The sequence below is a fragment of the Accipiter gentilis genome, chromosome 11, assembly GCF_929443795.1.
Source record: "Accipiter gentilis chromosome 11, bAccGen1.1, whole genome shotgun sequence".
Taxonomy (NCBI): domain Eukaryota; kingdom Metazoa; phylum Chordata; class Aves; order Accipitriformes; family Accipitridae; genus Astur; species Astur gentilis.
Window position 1 is genome coordinate 36,860,880 of NC_064890.1, and position 20,468 is coordinate 36,881,347.

The window sequence follows — 20,468 nt, forward strand, 5'->3', positions numbered from 1 at the left end:
TTGTGATCCAGGCAATGTATAGCAGATGCCCACGGATTATTGGAGGAAAACAGTTGTTCTGGCTGCCATTGTTTTTGCTGACGTCCGTATTTATGTCTCTGCTATGGATCACTATGGGAGTTAAAGTGTAGTGCAGTTTAATGATAGGCTTAATGAAGCGTGTAGGGAAGTCAGTATCTAGTGTGAGTTACCATCTGTTTTCGCAGAGGACTACAGTAAAGTTTGGTTTTTAACCGGTCTTTTGCTGGACTGTTAAAATGCTAAAGTACAATAAATAATTTTGTGGGTTTTGTTTGTTAGATCGTGAAAAGTTACCGTTCAAATTTATCTGTTGCATGGTTCCTGATGTTTTTCTAGCTATGTTGAGAATTTTGTTTACTCTTCTCCTGCATGTGAGAAACTAGGCCATTTACTGATTATTGGGGTTTTTTACAACCAGAGTTTAAAATTGATTATTTTTGTCAAGCAAGTAACCGTATTCTTTGGACATCTTTCTGTGGTGTTTTAACACCACAGTAACATTAATACATACTGAAGTTAGTATACTACTAAAAGAACATATACTTTGTCTTAAAACCTTGCAATTAAAGCATAATTGAGTTTTTGTTGCACATTTGATTACTCATTTTGTCTTAGGAGATTCCTAAGTCAGTGTAGTTGTTTTATGAGTAGATACTTTTGGACATTCTTTTTGTACAATTTTAAAGGCAGAACTGAAGTATGGCAAAACATTCAGCATTAGCATTTACTGTCTTCTCAGGGTTTTTTATTATCCTTGTTTTGATCTTATTTTTTTGTTTTAAATGGTGGAGGGGATTTCTGCCAACATTGTTACAAAGTTTTGCCACAAGCATTGAAATGTATTAAAAGCTGTAAGAGCTGTGAATGAATTCTTCTCTGTACACAGGGTTCAGCAATGGAAGCAGCCATAAGCAAATAGAAAGGCTGCACACCTCAGAGTAGTACGAGTCTCTTACTGGTTTACCTGTTGTTATCACTTTGTATTTGGTAGCAAATGCTATCAAGGAATAAAACTACTCATGGTCATCTTCTCTAAGAAAAAAACTAACTTGTTTTTTGTGCAAACCAGACTTTTATTTATGTAGCTCATTCTGGTTTCTTTTAATTTTTTAGAGAACAGTTATACATTCAGGTTTTAAATTTAAAATGTGTTGCATTTGAATTTGGTTTAAATCATATAAAAGCTTCAAATTCGTTTCAAAACGTTCAATTTCAGTTCAAAATTACTCAGTTCAAGTAGCTTCTAAAATAATTACGTGTATGAATGTGCATAATTTAACTTCTGTCTTGAATTTTAAGTAGGGTTAAACTGACTTCAGTTTTCTATCTTTCTTGTGGATACTGTATTTTACTTCTTTGAAGATAATGTTCAAAGAAGAGGATTTAGATTGAAAGCTTTATGAATGTTGGGTCAGAATACTCTAAAAATTAAGTAACATTTTCTTGACATGGTAATATATCTTTTGGAAAAGGTTTATTAATAAAAAATTGAAAATCAATGTGAAAATATACTCGGGAAAATTTCCTGTGTAAAAATGTTTCTCTCTTTGCAGAGTTTAGTTCTTGAAAGGTGCTTAATAAAATACTGAGCATGCAGAATTTCTTCTCTTAATATTGTGATATGTATTTCAAAGCTTTCCAGTGACAGCTGGAGCTTATTGCAAACCACTTGGAGTTGCATAGGCCCCACAAAAACATGAAGGTGCATAAATTCCTTTGAGTATTCAGAGCCTTTTCCGTGATTATCTGTAAGATTTGATCAGAAAAAGAAAAATACACTGCAAGATAGCTGTGTATTGTATTTAACTGCTACATTCAGACAGTCTTTGTGATTAAAATTATCAATATTCTTTTATTTAAAAACAGTCTTAAACAGTGGGTATGAGTGATAATGCTATTACTTTTGGAAAAAAAGGTTTTTAAAGGTTATTTAGTGTTGTACATAATATCCTGGATTTTTTTTAACAATATTAATAGATTTTAATTAAATGGTTTCATGCTGCTATTAAACTAGCCTTGAAGTATGTACCTTAATCATTTTTGTATCTTGTATCACCATCTGTTTATGGTTAAATGAAAACTTCATAAAATTTCCATGTTAGAAACTTTACATTCTAGGTTTTAGCACATCAAAATATCTATAGTCATACTGTAAACTGAAAACATTTTTTTTAGTACAGTGGCCTGTGATTTTTTGTTTGTTTGCTTGCTTTTTGTTTTTAATAGCTCTATTTCTTCAACATGATATGAAAGTTTAAAGTACTGTGAAGCATTTCAAGTTTTAAAAGTTGGATTCTGAATGCTGCATGTCCTAGGTATTTTTAGTGCTTTGCCCACTTCCTAAAAAATATTTCTTTTCCATGCTTGTTTATATGCATTGTTCATTTGTTAGCATTCTTTCATAGTTTTTAATATCTCAGCATTTTTATCTAATTTATCATTTTCATATTTTTAAAGGTCCCCAGGTGCATCCAATTTTTCAACTTTACCAAAGATCTCTCCATCTCTATCAAATAATTATAACAACATGAACAACAGAAAGTAAGCTATATACCTTAAAACGTTATTTAATTTAATCGCCCCAGTGTGACAGAAACAAATTTTGATGTTTTATAACTCCTAGCTTAAGGATTTTGAATTGTTTTGCAATATTTGGGTTGTGAATTGTTACTGGTCACTATTCCATAGCGTAGGTATTGTAACGCATGATATCAGGAAATGAAACGCAGTTAAAGTTGTTTGGTAATTCTTAGTGCTCAGTAGAATAGACACTAAAAAGAATGTTGAGCATTGTAAGAAAATATATAAAGACTTCATTTAGAGTTTGTCATGCTAAAAATACATTGTTGTTATTATCCTGCCTGAATTTAGATGGACAACAAAAAAAAGCGTAAACTACTTACATTTATGGTGGTCAGGCTTCCCCTTGTTTATTGATAGTAAGGTATAATAGCAACATATGTGATATCACACATTGATTTGAGACCACTACAGCTGAATTGTTTTAGCTATAATTGTTGTCATAATTAATCAGTGGCTATAATCACAACCAGCAACTTCTCTGTCTTAGTGCTAGAAGATCTGAGAGAGATCAGTCTGATAGGTGTGCTTGAACATTACAATGAGCAGAGGCTTAGTAAAAGAGGCTTCTCATTTTTAAGAGTTTTCTCCTTTATATTCCAAATCAGAAGTTTAATAAAGAATGTGATAAAACTCTAAAAGAAGAGCTTTCATATTCCAGTGGCCAACTTTGTGTGTAATATTTTTTTGTTGTACACAACTGTAAAAAAAGTTGGTGAATATAGAAAAACATGGAATTATTTCACTTTAACAGATAATGGAGCATCTTTCAAATGCTTGAAACCAGAGAGCACTCGTCTTTAATGCAAGCTGGGGGAAATTGAAGAGGCTTATTCTTACAATTCATTCAAAATTAAAATATTTTTCCAAACATGCATTTTGTGGTCAAACATGAAGATGTTAAATATTAAAAAGGTGACATAAATATTAAATATCTTATACAATATCTTCCAGTTAAATACTGCATTTATCAGAAGTGATTTTTCCTAAGGGGTGAAGTGTCACTTGTGCTTCTACCAATTGTGAGTAGCCCCAACTCTCACTGTTAAACAGTTGAAATCCATGTATTTAACTGCAGTCTATTGTACTCTGTGTGTGAATGTGTAGTAAATAAAAAATATATTGTATCTATGATTGTGTGAAAAATTACTTGACCAGAGCTGAGCCTCCAGCTGAGAACTAATCTCTCCTTCCCCCATTGCTTATGTGAAAGACAGCTGTAACACCAGAACCAAACCTTAACAGTTACTTTTTCCTAGGGATCCACCATTTTAAATCCAGCAAGTCTTTCTTCTTTTTTATTATTTTTCCTCTTTTTTTTTTTAATTTTTTTTTAGTGTTTTTCCCTAGCGATGCTCTAGTTATTTTTAGGAAGCACTTATGAAACCTGTTGCCAGCTCTTGCAGCTTTTAAAGATAGTTTTTTCACTTGCTTTAGCTGATTTTATTTTTATTTCTTGGTTTATTTTGGAGCCCAAATGGGAGCTTTTACAACTTAAGGTAAAATTCTGGGGTTGTTTTGTTTGGGGTTTTTGTGTTGTTTTTTTTAATTTGAGGATTTTTAACAGAAATATGTGTTTAAAAGGAAGTGATATAAAATTCAGATTTGATAAGGGATTGGTCCCTTAAAGTGCCCTAACTCCCAAGTTAAACATTTGTAAATCAGGTAGTAGGTACATGTTCTCTATAGTGTTATGAAATACCAGCCATTTTTCTCTTGTAACCCAAAACACTGTATATCTGGATGTTATGTAAGGCAGATATTCAGTGCAGAAGTATATGGTTTTCATTACAATGCAGTAATCCAATTATGATGAGTTTAAAACAAATTTTTTTAAAACAACAGATTTATAATTTGCTGCAATATATAATACAGGAGAATCTTTAGCAGCACTTCTGTCAGAATACATGTTCAGGATTAATTAGTTCAGTGATAGAGAAGTTATATCCATTAATATACTATGTACTTTACATACTGTTGCATTAAGAATTTTTGGCTTCAAAAGGTAAACGGAAAGATATTTCTCTGTATTTAATTGTATTATTTCATTCTGGGTTAAGATCAGTTTCTTCCTATGTTCTACTCTTCTCACAAATACCTCCTTGTCTAAGAAAGCACTTCTTTTCCATTAATTAATGCTATCTTCTTTTCATTACTTTCTTAATTAACTACTTAATGTCAGCTTTGTCTGGAATTTCTTTTCATATTTCTGCCTTTTTGTCTCTTACATTGCACGTTACCTTTAGTACAATAGCAAAATTACACATTTGCGGCTTTCCAGGATCCGTTGGCACCTCCATATGGACGTGAGATGCTGTACCTCTAAAAGAAATACCAGCATTTGTTTGGAAGATAATTGTGGGTGACAAAGCCAATTTGTAAGGCAGAAAAAGCAAACAACAGGTTGTGTGTAGTAATAGTCATAAATGCTAGTCGTTGCAAGACTGGTTTTGCAATTATTATAGCTTGGCTATAGAGTACAAATTATGTTAAAACTCTGAAGTATCATGTTCCTTTATATGGTACACATTTCTGTAATACTTGTCTAATCCAGGAAGTGTTTTGAGTAATAGCAAGCCTCAAATTGGTAAATATTTGTGTGTTGAGATAGTCATACATTAGATAATAGAAATAGCTTGTGCAAATTTTATCAGGTCTAAAGCCTTCATTTCTGTAAATGTGAGTTTGCATTTGATGGAATGGAGGATTCCAAATAATTGATCATTGATGTTCTTTTGCCTTTACAGGTGATCTAGTTGAAAGAATAACATAGGAGGATTAGCATAATATGTGTTAGTGGATTCAGAAGAGCAGGGAGAGACACGCATCATTTAGGTCTTACTGGAATTTCTGTTTATTGCTGTTATAAAGCAATACATTTCTTGTCGTGGTATTTTTTAAATTATATGGGGAGGGGATTAAAAATAGTTGAATAGGGATTTTGCGTGGGTAATTAAGTGAAAAGTTGTTTTGTTTTCTTCATTTGTAACCATTGTTTCAGGCTCTAAAATGACTTGCTTCATCATTCAGTAGTGTCAGCTTGTCAGAAGATAGACAGCTGGCAGCTTTGTTCACGTTTGGTGTATTTCAATATGCTTACATCAAAAAGTATAAATGTTCATTACATCACCTGTAGAAACAGTTTCTTCATGTTGCACCTGACACATAGGCAAATATTAATGAGGAAGGTGTTTGGGGGTGGTTTTTTTTTACTTTATTTAAGTAGATTATAATGTTATCTTTTGCTCTCCAGATGATGATCATGAACAACAACAAAGACAGTAGCCTTTGTGTAGTGACATGGGCCTCTCCTGCTGCTTCAGGCATCTCTAAAAATTGGAGCCCAATTACGGGTTTGTTAAAAGTGGCTGGTCACAAAAACACATTGGCAGTGCATTAAAGTGGTTGAAATACTGCAGAGCTCAGTACATGCTCCAAAGTTTTAATTTTCTGGGCTCGTTCTTGCAACTCAAATTCCTTTTGCAGCACCTGTTGTTGGTATATGGCACTGCATTGTCATATTGTGTCCTTTCCAAAGCTAGTGATGCTGTTGCAAACTTCTCTGTTCCAAATTCATGCTTCCCAGAACTTCAGCTATACAGTGAGTGCTCTAGATTCGTCATCTGAAAGCTGCTTTGAGATTTAAAGGCAGGATACAGACAGCACGTGTAAGTCATTTCAAATATGGCACATGCAACTCAAAATTTACAGATTTGCAGATAACAATATCTCATTTGGAAACCTCCCTTTACCATTTTCACTACTTCAAGAACAAGTCTGGCTGTTCAAGGGTCTGAAGATGGTTTCATTTTTTCAAGTCTTGCCTTATTTTTTGAGCAACAATTTCTTCTAAGAGCCATCAGTGTTTTCTTTCTGTTATTGCCCTTATGCGACAGCCCCATTCTCATACTACCCCTCTGCTTTTCCATGCATTGTTCCTTCATTAAAGGCAACTTTCTAAAGGTTTTGCAGAAAAAGCAGATGGAGGTTGGGGATATGCTATCATAAGTTACTTTTTTTTTAGGGCATTTCTGTTTGAATGATGTTTATGTAGACTTGCCTTGTATCTTTACTTGCTTTCCATTGTTAGCCATTTACTACTGACTATTAATAATACTTTATTTTTTTGTCCAGTCTCAAAACCATGAAAAGCAGAGGCACAATGTAATTTAAATAAAAATAATTCTTCCAGCAAAAAATGAAGTTTGCAGACAGATAAAGCTGTAAAGAGACATCTCCTAGTCTCCTTCACATAGTAGGTGCTGTATTTTGCTGGATTTGTTTTGATAAAATATCACAGAACCCTGAAAGAAAAATATATGAATAGACCTGACTCACAGGATGACTGTGGTAACAATATTCTCTAAACCCCTCAGATATATTTCTGTGGGCCAGTACAGAAGATGAAAGAGCTCCAAAATGGCTTTCCCTTTTGAGAAGTAAACTCTTGACAGTTTGTCCCTTAAAGCACACCAACACTGGGAATCTATCTGCATTACAATTATCTTGAACTAAATTATCATGATGTTAATCAGCTAATTTGATGAAATCTTTCACATGAATTTGCTATAGCCAAAAGACACCAATTGCATGTCCCAGCTTTCTAGTGTCCATCCTAAGGTGGCAGTTCATGAAGGGGGAAAAGCTGCAGAGAAGGAAAAAGGGGAGTGAAAATCCCCAGGAAAATCACATTTAATCTGTTTATTATCCCTACATCTCCTACATTTCCAAAAGAAATTTCTCTTCTGTTAACCATGTGAAAAGTGTAATCTCTGAGTCAGGTGAGGAAAGCAGTAGGAAGCAAGCAGGTTGAAAGTAGAAGCTTATTGCGCACCCTGTACATGTGCATTTTTATTGCTGCTGCATGCTGTTGAGCTGGGTCGGGGGCTTGGTTGTATTGTGGAGGTTGCATTAGCACCAGTGTCAAGCTTCTGCTTTTTTTTCCTGGGGGATCTAAGGCTTGCCAACTTAAGGGAACAGGGGTTGATTGCAGTAGCTGGACTGCAGCTGCAAAGGGAGATGGAAGGTAATTTTCCCTGGGGATCTCTCACGCGTGGGTGAACCAGGGACTAACGATAGGGAGGGGCTGACCACAGAAGCAAGCTTGAAGGGTATGTGGGCCCTTGGAGTTCAAAAAGTATCTTGTATAAACCAAGGTGAAGCATTTAAGTTAGGATTAAGCTGAACGGGCAAAACTAACTTTACAGGGATTTTTCATGGAGAATGACAAGTAAACACAATGCCACTTAGCTAGTTTGGGGGCAAGCCAGAGAGGAGAGAAAATGCACATGTATGGAAGAGGGAAGGACTGATAGAAGAGTCAACTATTAAAAAGAAAAGATCAGATGTAAAAGTTTGAGAACACCAGCTTTATGAACAGTGGAGCTATAAACTACACAGATTTCTGAGGCCATTGAAAGAGGGAGAAGTTTTCTTCCCCTTCTGTTTGAATTTTTCAATAATCTTGTGATTAAAACAAAACAACTGTTATTCATGAAAAGTGAGTAATTGTGCACTGAGGGGACAGTTGGAATTCAGTTGGATGTAAAGAGTGATACTGTTTCAGGAGTAATGCCTGGAGTGTACCATTGGGCACTTACATACTCAGACTTTTACAATTATAAAATCTCAATTATTTATGAGGATTGATTCTTTGCCCTGCATATTTTTCCTTGTCATTCTTAGCAATTGACTTTCAACTTTCTGTTCAAGTTGCTTCTAATGTGAATAACGCTTAGTGACTGCAGAAATACTTTTGAACTTTAGCCAAAGCTACTGTCATGCAGATTTCATTATGATCAGTCCCTGAAATAGTTTAAGAAAGCGTTTAACCTTTCTGGTTGATTGTTTTTTCTAACAACTGTAATATTACAGAGCATCCTTTTACAAGATTCTTTTGCCTTTCTAGTGTTCTCGGATATGCTTACTTTACTGTTCTGAGGGTTATTCTATATTTAGTATTTGCACGATTTCATCTGGAAACAAATTGCTTTAAATCTTACCATTTTGCTTATTTCAGTCTTCTCCAGTTTCTCCAAAGAGATGCCTCATAGAGATTTATAATGAAGTTGTTACAAGGCATTTTGCGCATTGTTTTACCTCTCAAGGCTTTCCTGCATTTGCATGCTGGATTGTGCTGTCCTAGCAGGGAAGCTATAAATAGACTCTCTGATGCAGTGAGGCAGCTATGCCACAGTGGCCTTGGAAATCTCAGCTTTCACCTGTAACTCTGCATTCCCATTCCTACCGACCTCACTCTTGCAGTAGCAGAATGCAAAAGGGACGTAAATGATTGATTGCTGCTGGTGGTGTCTAAAGTCTGAGTGTATTAAATTTGAAGGAGCAATGAAGAATAGAGTAAGCTGTGAAGCTGCTCCTATCAAAAAGGGGTAGGGATATAATAATTGCAGTTATTGCAGTACATTAGATTTTGGTTGTTTGCACAGGTGACTTTTAAATTGAAATTAATGTTATTACCAAAGTTAAATACTTTTTTAAAATCCTTTCTTGTTCACAGAAGTTACTTTAATATTTTTAATCATTTAAGTTTATAAAAGTACATCTATGTATTAAAGTACTATAGAGTACATGTTTACATTGTGAAAGATGTTTTGTTTTTTTACAGTGTGAAAAATTCAAACTATTGTCTCCCATCATATACTGCTTATAAGAATTATGATTATTCAGAGCCAGGAAGACACAATGAGCAGCCAGGCCTGTGTGGCCTGAGTAACTTGGGGAATACATGTTTCATGAATTCAGCAATTCAGGTATGTACTTTAGAATAAAATGAACTTGTCTTATTACTTGGAAACTAATATCTTGTTATATTTTGCAATGTTTGGAAACTGATATTAAGGGACTCCATTAAGTAGCAGAATAGGATTAAAAGTGAGGAAGTAATACATCTATATTGGTATACTAGAAAAGTTGATTTGCATAGCTGCATTCATTGTTTCCCTTGTTTTTGCATGGTGATCCATGTCAGAAAGAGAATTGACCAGCATTTTACATGAGCGAGCCCTTAAGTCGGACTTTTTCCTTTTTGCGATGATTGCCATGCCTGCATGTCACGAAAAAAACTTTTCAATTTGAGATGCACTTGAGTACAGATCGCAGTGTTAAAATTGTCAAAAAGTAAATGACTGGTGGATTACTGGGCCTTTATGTCTAAGTAATTAGCATGCACTTTTAGTGTGCAGGTTAACATGCAGGGGACCTTTGACCTTTGCCCTTTGAATAGCTGCTACTTCATGGATGAGATGTTTTACAGGAATGTAACAGCTTGTTTCTTTGCTATGATTGCAAGAGAAATACTAGTATAGCTAGTATTACTCTTATCAAGACAAAAACACTTAGTCCTTTTACTTTTAAGTGAACGCTGCAGTGGTAGATTAACAATCAGAAAGAACTAGCAGTTTAATTTGGTTTGGGTTAGTTCTGGAACTCGTGCTTTGTTATAAAAGCAGTCTTATGTCAAAAAACTGTAAAATGTATTTAAGTTCTCGTTCGCATTTTTTTCCTGCTGAGTATAAACAAAACATGCTTCAGAGTTTATCTCCTCCTTTGTCATCACAAGGGTTCCTGACTTATGTTTGTGATTTCTTTGGGTGAGATAAAAAGACAAAAAAAGTTGAATTCCTTCTTTAGCCTGTTCAGGAAAAAAGTAGTTTCAGATATATTTGTAAGCTAAGTTTATGAAATTGTTGAAATTTGTTCAAAAGAAGAAATATTCCAGAGTTTCATAGTGTCTGCAGATCTTCTATCCCTTCTTTGTATATAGAATCAGAAAATAATTTGGGTTAGAAGGGACCACAGAATGATCATGGGTCCCACCTCCTGTTCATGTCCATTATACTAGCCCTGTCACTGTGCACTTCTGAGAAGAGTCTGGCTCTGCTTCTCTGTAGTCTGCCATTAGGTAGCTGCAGACAGCCACGAGCACTCTCTCCTCAGTCTTGTCGTCTTCAGGTTGAACAAATGCGTACAGCTCTCAACATTCCCTTGTATGTTGTTCTCCAGCCCCCTGACCGTGTTGGTGGTCCTCCTCCACTCTTTTCTTACACTGGGGAGCCCTAACCAGGACAGTGCTCCAACAGCAGTCTCACAAGTGCCAAACAGAGGGGAAGACTTGCTTCCCTTTGCCTCTGGCTACTATTGCTAATACAGCCCAGATTGCAATTGGCCACCTTTCCCACAGGGATGCACTGCTGGCTCTTCCACACAGGAGGACCACTGGGTCCTATTATGCAAAGCTGCTTTCTAGACAGTCAGCCCCCAGCCTGTAGTGGTATATAAGGTTATTCCATACTTATATAAATAAGGCATCCATAAAATTCAATTTATCCTTGTCTCTAAAAATGTTTTCATGAGGATACTTGAAGAGAAGTTGAACAGTGCAGGAAGTAATTCAAATTTTTTTTTAGCATGCTGCACTGAAAGATGGCTAAACTGAAAGGGGGAGGCGCACACATTTTGCAGCATCCGTTCTAAATAAAAATGCTATATGTAACCTCTCTTGATTACTGAATTGCATCATTATGCTATTGTAAAGAAAAAAAAAAATATCTTTTTGTCTAGTGTGTCAACTAGAATTGTCTTTTAAAAGTTGAATTCAAGTAATATTCTTAGTACATAGTGAAATACTTTTTATGATGCTACACTGTTTGTCAGGCTAGACTGATTAAAAACAAGGGTAATTTTGATTACTTATTCAAACCTTTGTTAAACTGGTATACACAAATTTGCATATATGTAGATTTAAAAGTAAAAAAAAAAACTTTTAGGTGAAAATTACAAGCATGGGTTATTGCCTTTAGGAATCTTATACAGCTTAACAAACTTATAACAGTTCACATCGGTATCCCATTGTGTTAACTGGATTTAATTCTGAGGTCTGCTTTCTAATTATGTCATCTTTGACTTCATTGCTTTTCACTTATATCTAGGGAATCAAGTGTTCAGATAAGTTCTGAGAAACTGTAGAGTAAATTAATAAATTCAGTTTTGCTGATTCACAAGGCAGTGCTCTGGGTAAGAAAAATCAGGTGTTTCTTGAGCAGTGCAGCTTTTAGTTTGGCATAGTACCTTTAGTATGTCCTTGATGTGTGTTTTTTCAAATGTGTTATTTGGCAGCTTTCTTAGCAAGGAAGTGTAAAGTATCTTTCAGTTCCACCTACTATCTCTCTCCATAAAAGTATTGTTCAGAGTTTAATATTATCTAAGAAATCCATGAAAGTGATTTTTAGTGGAAGTATGACATGTTCTTAACACACTGAGGCCTCACAGACTGCAAGTTCTACTGTCTTCTTCCTCTTGCCACCACATAACTTCTACCTTTTTTCCAATTACTTGAAAGCATACATGTCACTGCACTAATTTGCCATTAATTTCACCTCCTACTGTTACCGGAGTAATTTTGGATTATTCTGGCTAGAGGTGTAATGCCTATGGCTGAAGCACTCTGAACACATTTGACTTGGTCTAATCTGGGAAGCTCTGACTGGATGGGCCCAGATAGTATGTGGATGGCACACTAGGGAATTCTGCTGGGGAATATTGGGTGCTCTAGGCTTTGACCTGGATGATGGAGCAGAGTGCACCCTCAGCAAGACGAGAGATTTCAGGAAAAGGGGAGGAGGGACTGATACACCAGATGGGTGTGCTGCCATTCAGACAGACCTCGACAGGCTGGAGAAATGGGCCGACAGGAACCTCCTGAAGTTCAGTGAAAGGAAATGCAAAGGCCTGCACCTGGGGAGGAGTAACCCCAGGCACCAGTACACACTGGGGTGGAGGTGGTGGGGGGAGAGACCGCATGGAAAGCAGACTGGCAGAGAAGCACCTGGGGTCCTGCTGGGCAAAGAGCTGGACAGGGGCCAGCAACGTGTCCTTGGGCCAACATCCTCGTGGGCTGCACTGGGAAAAGCATTGCCAGCAGGTCAAGGGAGGTGATCCTTCCCCTCCACTCGGCACTGGCGAGACACCCCTGGAGTGCTGGGTTCACTTCTGGGCTCCCCAGTACCAGAGGTACAGGGATGTACTGGAGCAAGTTCGGCGGGAGGCCACAGAGGTGATCAAGGGCTTGCGGCATGTGACCTATGTGGAGAGGCTGAGAGAGCTGGGACTGCTCAGCCTGGAGAAGAGAAGTCTCCAAAGTGATTTTATCAAAGGGTAGAAATACCTGGTGGGGGAAGAGTAAGGAAAACTGAGCCAAACTCTTCTCAGCGGTGCCCACTGAAAGGAGAAGAGGCAATCGGCACAAACCGAAGCACAGGCAATTGCATTTAAATGCAAGAAATTTATTTTACAGTGTGGGTTATCAAACACTGGAATAGGTTTTCCAGGGAGGCTGTGGAGCCTCCATCCTTGGGGATGCTCAAAACCCGACTGGACACAATCCCAAGCAACCTGCTCCAGGTGACTCTTCTTTGAACAGGGGATTGGACCAGACAATCTCCAGAGGTGCCTTCCAACCTCAACTATTCTGCAGCTCTCTGATCTGCTTTGGTTACCTACTCTAGCTTATTTACCTTTTTAAGATGTCTTCCTTCACAGTTATGTCACCACAGGGCTATCAGCATGAATCAGTTTTCTTTAAGCAAAATAGTTTACTGTAGAGTTTTAGACTCTGAAATAGTTTCCAATTCCGTTCATGTTCTGTTCAAACAGCCCTGCTTTGATCCCTTCCACTCAGTCAGTGCTGAGTGTAATCAATGTAGCTTTCTTCAACAGAAGCAGAGTTTAGTTTATTCGCTCTCCTCCCAATTACCACTTTTCTCAGATCTTCATCCTTCCCAGACAGCATTGAGGCCCCTTAGTGTTCACATAAGAGCTATTTCTGCTTCAGAAACTGTTTAATTTCTCTTCTCTTTGCTCTCGTCTCATGTACAGTGAAAATGGGTTTGCATCAGAACTCTTATCAGTGTTCCTTGAAGAAGGTGGCCAGTTCCTTGCACATCTTGCTCTCCATAGTCTGACAAACTTGTCTGAAGGTTTTTGCCCTGTAGCCATACGAGGTAGAAATGTGATGTTCCTGGCAGTTTCTTAAATTTTGTTGCATGTTCATTAAGGTTAGGCTTGCCCCTTCATCCTTGTGATTATTGTAAAGAGACCTTTGATTTTTTCCAAGTAGGGGCTTTTAGTGTTACAAAGCTCAAGAAAAGTAGAGGAGAGACGGTGAAGAGGTGGGTAAGATCCTCTGTGGTACCACAAATAGCTGCAAGCTGAGTAGGAGTAAGGCTAAGAAGGTTAAGATACCATTGTATTTCTCCCAAGTGCTGTTGTCTTATCACTGTTTCTTATTTAAAAAAAGGAATAATTCAATATTATTTAATATTTTGTTTATATTGGAACTTTTGTTTTGTATAGATTTTTCATGTTCTTTTGAAGGGGTATTCCATGTATCTAATTTACTTCAGTGCTAACACCTAAGGCTCGATTTTTACTATTAAGGCCTAAAGGTCTTATTTTGCAGACCTAAGCATTAAATAAAACAGGAAAGACAAAAGGGAGCTTGTGAAAACACATTATTGTGAATGCTTGAACCCATATTGAGAAAAAAAAAATAAAATCTATATTTGGCAAGTAGATGTTTTATTCCTGTCCAGTTATGTGTATGGCTATGATCTTAGCTGAAAAAAAACCTAGAAAAATACAAATCTCACGAAGCATTGCTGTGCTGCCACCTGTGGATGTTTCCTAAGTATTGCTTTGCCCTTTTGGTGGGTTACTAGTGATTAGAGCTCTGTGGGAAAAGGTTTGGTTTTTTACTTTTGCAGTGAAAACCTGAGAGTTCACAAAATTTTCATTTTGTGATTCAAAAATAGGAGAAGAATGAAAGTAGGTGTTTTAATTAAAAACACTTCTCCCCCCCCCCCCTTTTTCATTTTTATGGTTTTTTCCATCAGTGTGATTTATATGTACTTGACTTTTGAACAGCAGCTGTTGAGAGCTTTGCAATGGGGTATTTCAGCAGTTTTTCTTTGGAAAGCTGATTAACATTCCCTCTACAGTTACTTATGGCTGTGAGATTATCCAGACAAAACTTAACATCTTTCACCAAAACCTGAAATGATTAAGTTTTTAGTGCTCTGTTTCAGTTGCCATAGGCATAAGGAGTTCAGGTTAAGGGTCATGTTAGCTGAGCGCTTTTCACCGTATCTGACACTAAGTACTTCAGACAAAAGTAGGATAGACAGGTGTAAAGTAACTCACTTTTTCTACTATTGCTTTGATCTTTCTTTCAGTCAGTCAGCTCTTGGTCTTTTGTTAGAAGGCTGAAATACAAAATTTCAATGTCCCTTGCATAAAATTGTTATTAAGTAGGACAGCTGAAGAACCATGATACTTACAGGAACACTCAATTTTTAGCTCAGATCTTATTGTCTGCTTCTCACTTCCCCAGTTCACTGGCATAATAGGTAATGATGTTTCCTTTGCTTCGAATTTTTATTTTTATTATTATTTCTCTGTAATATCCCTTTATGGGATGTGAATAAATGTTTCCTCATTACCTTGGGATCATAGGATAATTCGGGTTAGAAGAAACTTCAGGAGGTTTCCTGCTCAAAGGAATTTTGGCTCTGAGGTCAGACCAGGTTGCCCAGGGCTTTATCCAGTTGGGTCTTGAAAACCTGCAAGAAGGCTGCACAGCCTCTCAGCTCCACTGCTTGACCGTTCTTGCAGTGAAAACATTTTTCTTATATCCTTAACTTCTCTTGTTTCCGCTTAAGCACAGTGGTTCTTGTCCTCCCACGATGCACCACTGTGAAGAGCCTGGTTCCATCTTCTCCTTCACTTCCCTGTAGGTACTAGAAGGCTGCTGTTGGGTCTCCCTGAAACAGTGTCCTGGTTTCTGCTGGGATAGAGTTAATATTCCTTCTAGTAGCTGGTATAATGTTATGTCTTGTATTCAGTAGGAGAAGAATGTTGATAACACACTGATGTTTTCAGTTGTTGCTGAGCAGTGTTTATACCAAGTCAAGGATTTTCCAGCTTCTCCTGCCCAGCCAGCAAGAAGGCTGGAGGGGCACAAGGAGTCGGGAGGGGACACAGCCAGGGGAGCTGATCCCAACTGACCAAAGGAGTATTCCATACTGTGTGACGTCATGCCCAGTATGTAAACTGGGGGGAGTTGGCCTGGGGGGGCAGATCGCTGCTTGGGAACTAACTGGGCATCAGTTGGCGAGTGGTGAGCAATTGCATTGTGCACTACTTGTTTTGTGTATTCCAGTTCTTTTATTAGTATTGTCATTTTGTTGTTGTTATTTTCTTCCATTCTGTCCTATTAAACTGTTCTTAACCTACGAGTTTGACCTTTTTCCTAACTATTCTCTCCCCCATCCCACTGGGTGGGGGGGAAGTGAGTGAGCGGCTGCGTGGCGCTTAGTTGCTGGCTGGGGTCAAACCATGACAAACAGTCTCTTCTGCAGGCTGAACATGTGCCGATGCTTCAGCCTTTTCTCACAGGGCAGGTGCTCCCAGGCCACTGACTGTCTTGGTGGCCCTTTTTCTGCTTTCATTTCATTTTCTTTTTTCAATTAAACAGTGAGAGTCTGTACAAACTCTTTTTTATCAGAGTTTTCTCATATATTTAAATTACATGGATTTAGAGAAGTACAACATGACTTATTATTTTTCCTCCTATATGAGGGTTTCTTAGAACAGGTAGACTTGCTAACAAGATCATAGTCTAGTATTGGAATTACAGTATTCCAGTGAGGCTACAGCATTGTGTGTACATATATATATATATATGTACAAGGCACTAAAAATAATTCATTGTTCATTTTCCTGTGCATCTTAATGCCTCCCACACCCTACTAGATGCTCTCTAAACAGTAGACTGTATGTGTCTTTCTAGGTGATTAGGTCTCCTTTTGACTCAATAGTTTAGAATTCTTCCAAGGTGTTTGTATACATGTTTATGGACATCAACAGCGTGTGCAGTGCTGCATAATACAGTTGATGCGCAAATTGCTTGAAGCATTATTTTGTCTAGTCGTGTTGTTTTTCTGATTTTCTTGGAGGTTGATTTTGATCTTTTGATACTGATTACACAGAATGTTGTTATGCACAGATTGCTCTGCTACAGAAAAATCTTTTATTTTTTTCCTTTTTTTTTTCTTCCAAGTAATTAATATGTAACATGAAAGTATAATTTCAGTGTTAACCTTTGTCACGCTGAAGACTAATCCTTCTCTTCTGTGGTTTGTGTCATGGTTGTCTTGGAGTTTCTACATTTTGTTCCATCTTCTCCCATGATCATTTAGCTAAACAACCAGTTTGGGTGCAGGGACTGAGCACTTTACAGAAGTTTTGTTGGTTAAAGAAAACTTATGGAGACTGTAGTACCTGAAATGAAGTGCCATTCTGTTACCTCTTTAGTTCACAAACAGTTTTCTGTAGTTTTACTGTATTTGTTTACTATTATTCTTCATCTATTGGTATACTTGTTAGTTTACCTATGTCTGTGTTTTAAAACAAACAAACAAAAACCCCCAAACCACTAGGTTGAACAGGGCACATAAATCTGATGACTTTGCTGTCTAGTAGATTGTCTTGGTTCTAATAGTTCTTTTTTATTTATTTATTGATGCTTTCTGTAAGGCTTCCTTGATAACCTACAACATACCACATCATGAGAAAATAAGAATGTAGGCTTCCTTTCAAATTGGTTTCTGGATGCCTTTACACCTGTGACTGTAATCATGATCCTGAATAGTTATCCATTGTCAGCCTTTCCAAGAAGTAAACGTGTCTGTAATTATTAGCTTTGTCAGTTATGTGAAAAGATCAGTGGGTATGTGACCAACTGTATTAGTTCCTTTAGCATCTACTCTTTTAAAAGTTGTGGCATCTGATATTTTAGAAGAGATGTCAGCTCTGTATCTCAGAAATTGTTATCTTCAGATAGATACCTGCGCATTCTAGTACTACCACCGGTGTCATCTTACGTTGGAATGTGGAAATTGTTATAAGGAAAAAAAACGGAAATTATCTGCAGTAATCTGACTCATACATACAAATATGAATTAATATTCTGAGAAAGTGACAAAACTAATCTATCAGGTGAAAACTAGAAAAAGATAAATTAGGTTTTTGGTGAAACAAGACACTGTCAGCACATTGTGTAGTGCTTGACTAAAAACCTATAGAAAAATTTACTGATTTTGCATTATTTAGTTCCTTGTTCTGGACATTCCTCACACTAAGCTGATCAGCTGAACTGATTTGATCTTCTAAACCAGGCCAAAAATAATCCAGAAGAAAAATGAGAAGGAAAAATAGGTTTTTGACAGGTTAGTGAGTTGAATATGTTTATTGCGCAGTCAGACGAGAATCAGCAGAGAAGGGGCAGGACTTCTTTGGGTGGTAGGATTTGTCACATCACTCAGATTGAACATGCAATTTTACCTAAAGCATAGTTTTACTTATAGTTAGTTTAGCATGGGTTGCACTGTATAGTTTCTGGGTATCTGGTGGAACTTGGTAGTCCATCCATTCATTTAGGCTGATGTTAAAAATAATCTTTTGAAAACTCTGATTGACCACTTCTGTATGGATTTGAGACACCAAGTGTTTCACCTCTCAGCTGCATGGATCAGTTCAGAACTGACAACACAGAACTGTGAGGTAGGGGGGGCTCGGGATGACCACTACTAGGAATAAAAGCTGTTTGCCATGTAGCAAGAGAAAAATGAGCTTTCTTCAGCCTTCAGTGTCCCAAAGGGTCTGTAATGGTCAGGATCTTTTTTCAGCATTGACAGCTTACGAAGGCTTTAGGTGAGGAGGGAAAGAAAGAAACAAGTGCAATATGGGCACGAAACAGCTCTCTACAGCATATGACTGGTTTTGCTTTGTACTATCACACAGGTATGATAGGCAGAAATAGGAATAACTTTTCTTGCCCTGCTCAATAAAGTTGTTATTCTTCCAGTCTCAACTGTTGCATCTTATGCAGTAGTGAATGTGGAGCTAAAATTTTTGTTCTTCCCCTTGTTTACAGAGAGGCAGATGAGACTGATGAAATATTTGACCTTTCTTGGAATCTTTAATAGAGGAAAGAATGCAGAAAAGCTGATAATATTTAATGAAGAAACTTTGTTAAGTCTATATGCTAAGGCATGCCATGGGGATCATTTCTGAGTGATGGAAAAGTTTTTGTTTAAAGGAGTGTGAGGAGTAGCACACACAAATTCAGCGTGGTTTCCTAAAATTGTAAATCACACTTCAATGATAACATCCTGCTATCTCTAAGTGCTGACAGAAGAGACAAACTGGTACAGAGGATAAGAGATTATCTCAGTCTAAACCAAGGCCCTTGCTTTCCTTGAAATAATTTCAGCTCTAAACAGCTTCACAAAATTTAACATAACATAGGAAGGGCTGCACCAATTCTGATTCAAGGTCTAGTCCATCTAGCATAGAATGCTGTCTTTAACAGCATCCATAAAGAAATGCCTAGGAAGAGAAGGAATATAGCAAGCATCCTCACCTTCCCTTCCCTCCCACCCCTGCCAAAAAAAAAAAATCTCTGTTTTCAACTATTTTCTGCTCACATGTTCTTCTGAATGTGGTGTAATTTGATTTAATAAGCCCTGTTGGCTCTCTCTTCCAAGTACCTATGCAGTCTCTCCTTGAGGCTCTGTAAACTTCGTGTATCTGTAACAACTTTCAGCAAGGACTTTTATAAAGCTACTATTCAGGTATCAAGGACCACCTTCTTTTGTTTGTTTTAAACCTGATACAAATTACTGTCACACTGTGGTTGGCTGGGCTACTGTGTCTAATAAATTCTGATGTAAAGCTTTTGAAAAATATTATCTGTGCATAACTTGTAACGAAAGCTGCAGCCAATCTTGGTTTAAAACCATTATTTATTTCTGCAAAAAGACTTTTTTTTTTTCTTTTTTCCTCTTTGCAGGCACTAGGCATTACAGTTTTTAAAGTATTTTTCATGGCTGCTTTAACAAAGTTCAAACATTGTTAGAATGTTTAGAACTAATTTGTTTGGAACTAATTCACATCATTGTTACAAAAATTCTGTATTTCTATTTACAGTGTCTGAGCAACACACCTCCTCTTACAGAATATTTCCTCAATGACAAATACCAAGAAGAGCTGAATTTTGACAATCCTTTAGGAATGCGAGGTGAAATAGCAAAATCTTATGCAGAGCTTATCAAGCAAATGTGGTCGGGAAAATACAGCTATGTTACCCCAAGAGCATTTAAGGTCAGTAGGGTATTTAACTTGAATGTACATTGTCAGTTTTGGTTTTGTAGTGTTAAGTATACAAAACTTACGGAAATATGCCAGAATAAGAATTTGAAGTGATATTCATCAGTATGCAGCCCATTCATTTAACTGTTAAAACACTTGGTTGTATATTTAAATAAGTAGCAACTGTCCCTGTGCTTTGGTCTTTGAGAATTAGTTTTGGCTTCCTGTCTCCATTGAAAAGCTTACGTTTTATAACTTTATAAGTTTTACCTTTTCAACTTTCTGCCGTAGCATCTCGGAATTATCTGTTCTTTATAATGATTAAGGTACCAGAAGTATTTGTATTTAATTTTTTTAGACACAAGTGGGACGATTTGCACCACAATTTTCTGGTTATCAGCAACAAGATTGTCAAGAGCTACTGGCTTTTCTCTTGGATGGATTACATGAGGATTTGAATCGAATTAGGAAAAAGCCTTACATTCAGTTAAAGGATGCAGATGGGAGACCAGACAAGGTAGTGTTTTTGGCATTGACCATCTTCATTTTAGTGAAGGGTATACATTGCAAGGTACTTCCACATGATTGTGGACTGAAAGGTTGGGACACTGATCACGTGTTGCTTTTTCTGGAATAGATTT

At 37.0% G+C, this 20,468-nt stretch overlaps 1 protein-coding gene across 7 annotated transcripts in view; it reads left to right on the forward strand.

Moving 5' to 3' along the window:
* The window catches only part of USP15 (ubiquitin specific peptidase 15), a 72,335-nt gene that overhangs the window by 41,180 nt on the left and 10,687 nt on the right, over nt 1-20,468 (forward strand). For 3 of the 7 annotated variants that reach the window (XM_049813854.1, XM_049813855.1, XM_049813853.1), the window contains exons 7-10: nt 2,479-2,562; nt 9,227-9,371; nt 19,666-19,839; nt 20,186-20,344. In XM_049813854.1, coding sequence (XP_049669811.1) covers nt 2,479-2,562; nt 9,227-9,371; nt 19,666-19,839; nt 20,186-20,344 — 562 coding nt within the window. Of the gene's footprint in view, nt 1-2,478; nt 2,563-3,355; nt 3,517-3,555; nt 3,624-9,226; nt 9,372-19,665; nt 19,840-20,185; nt 20,345-20,468 lie in introns of those variants that run through there. The other 4 variants (XM_049813856.1, XM_049813857.1, XR_007507648.1 and 1 more) reach the window with 4 other exon arrangements.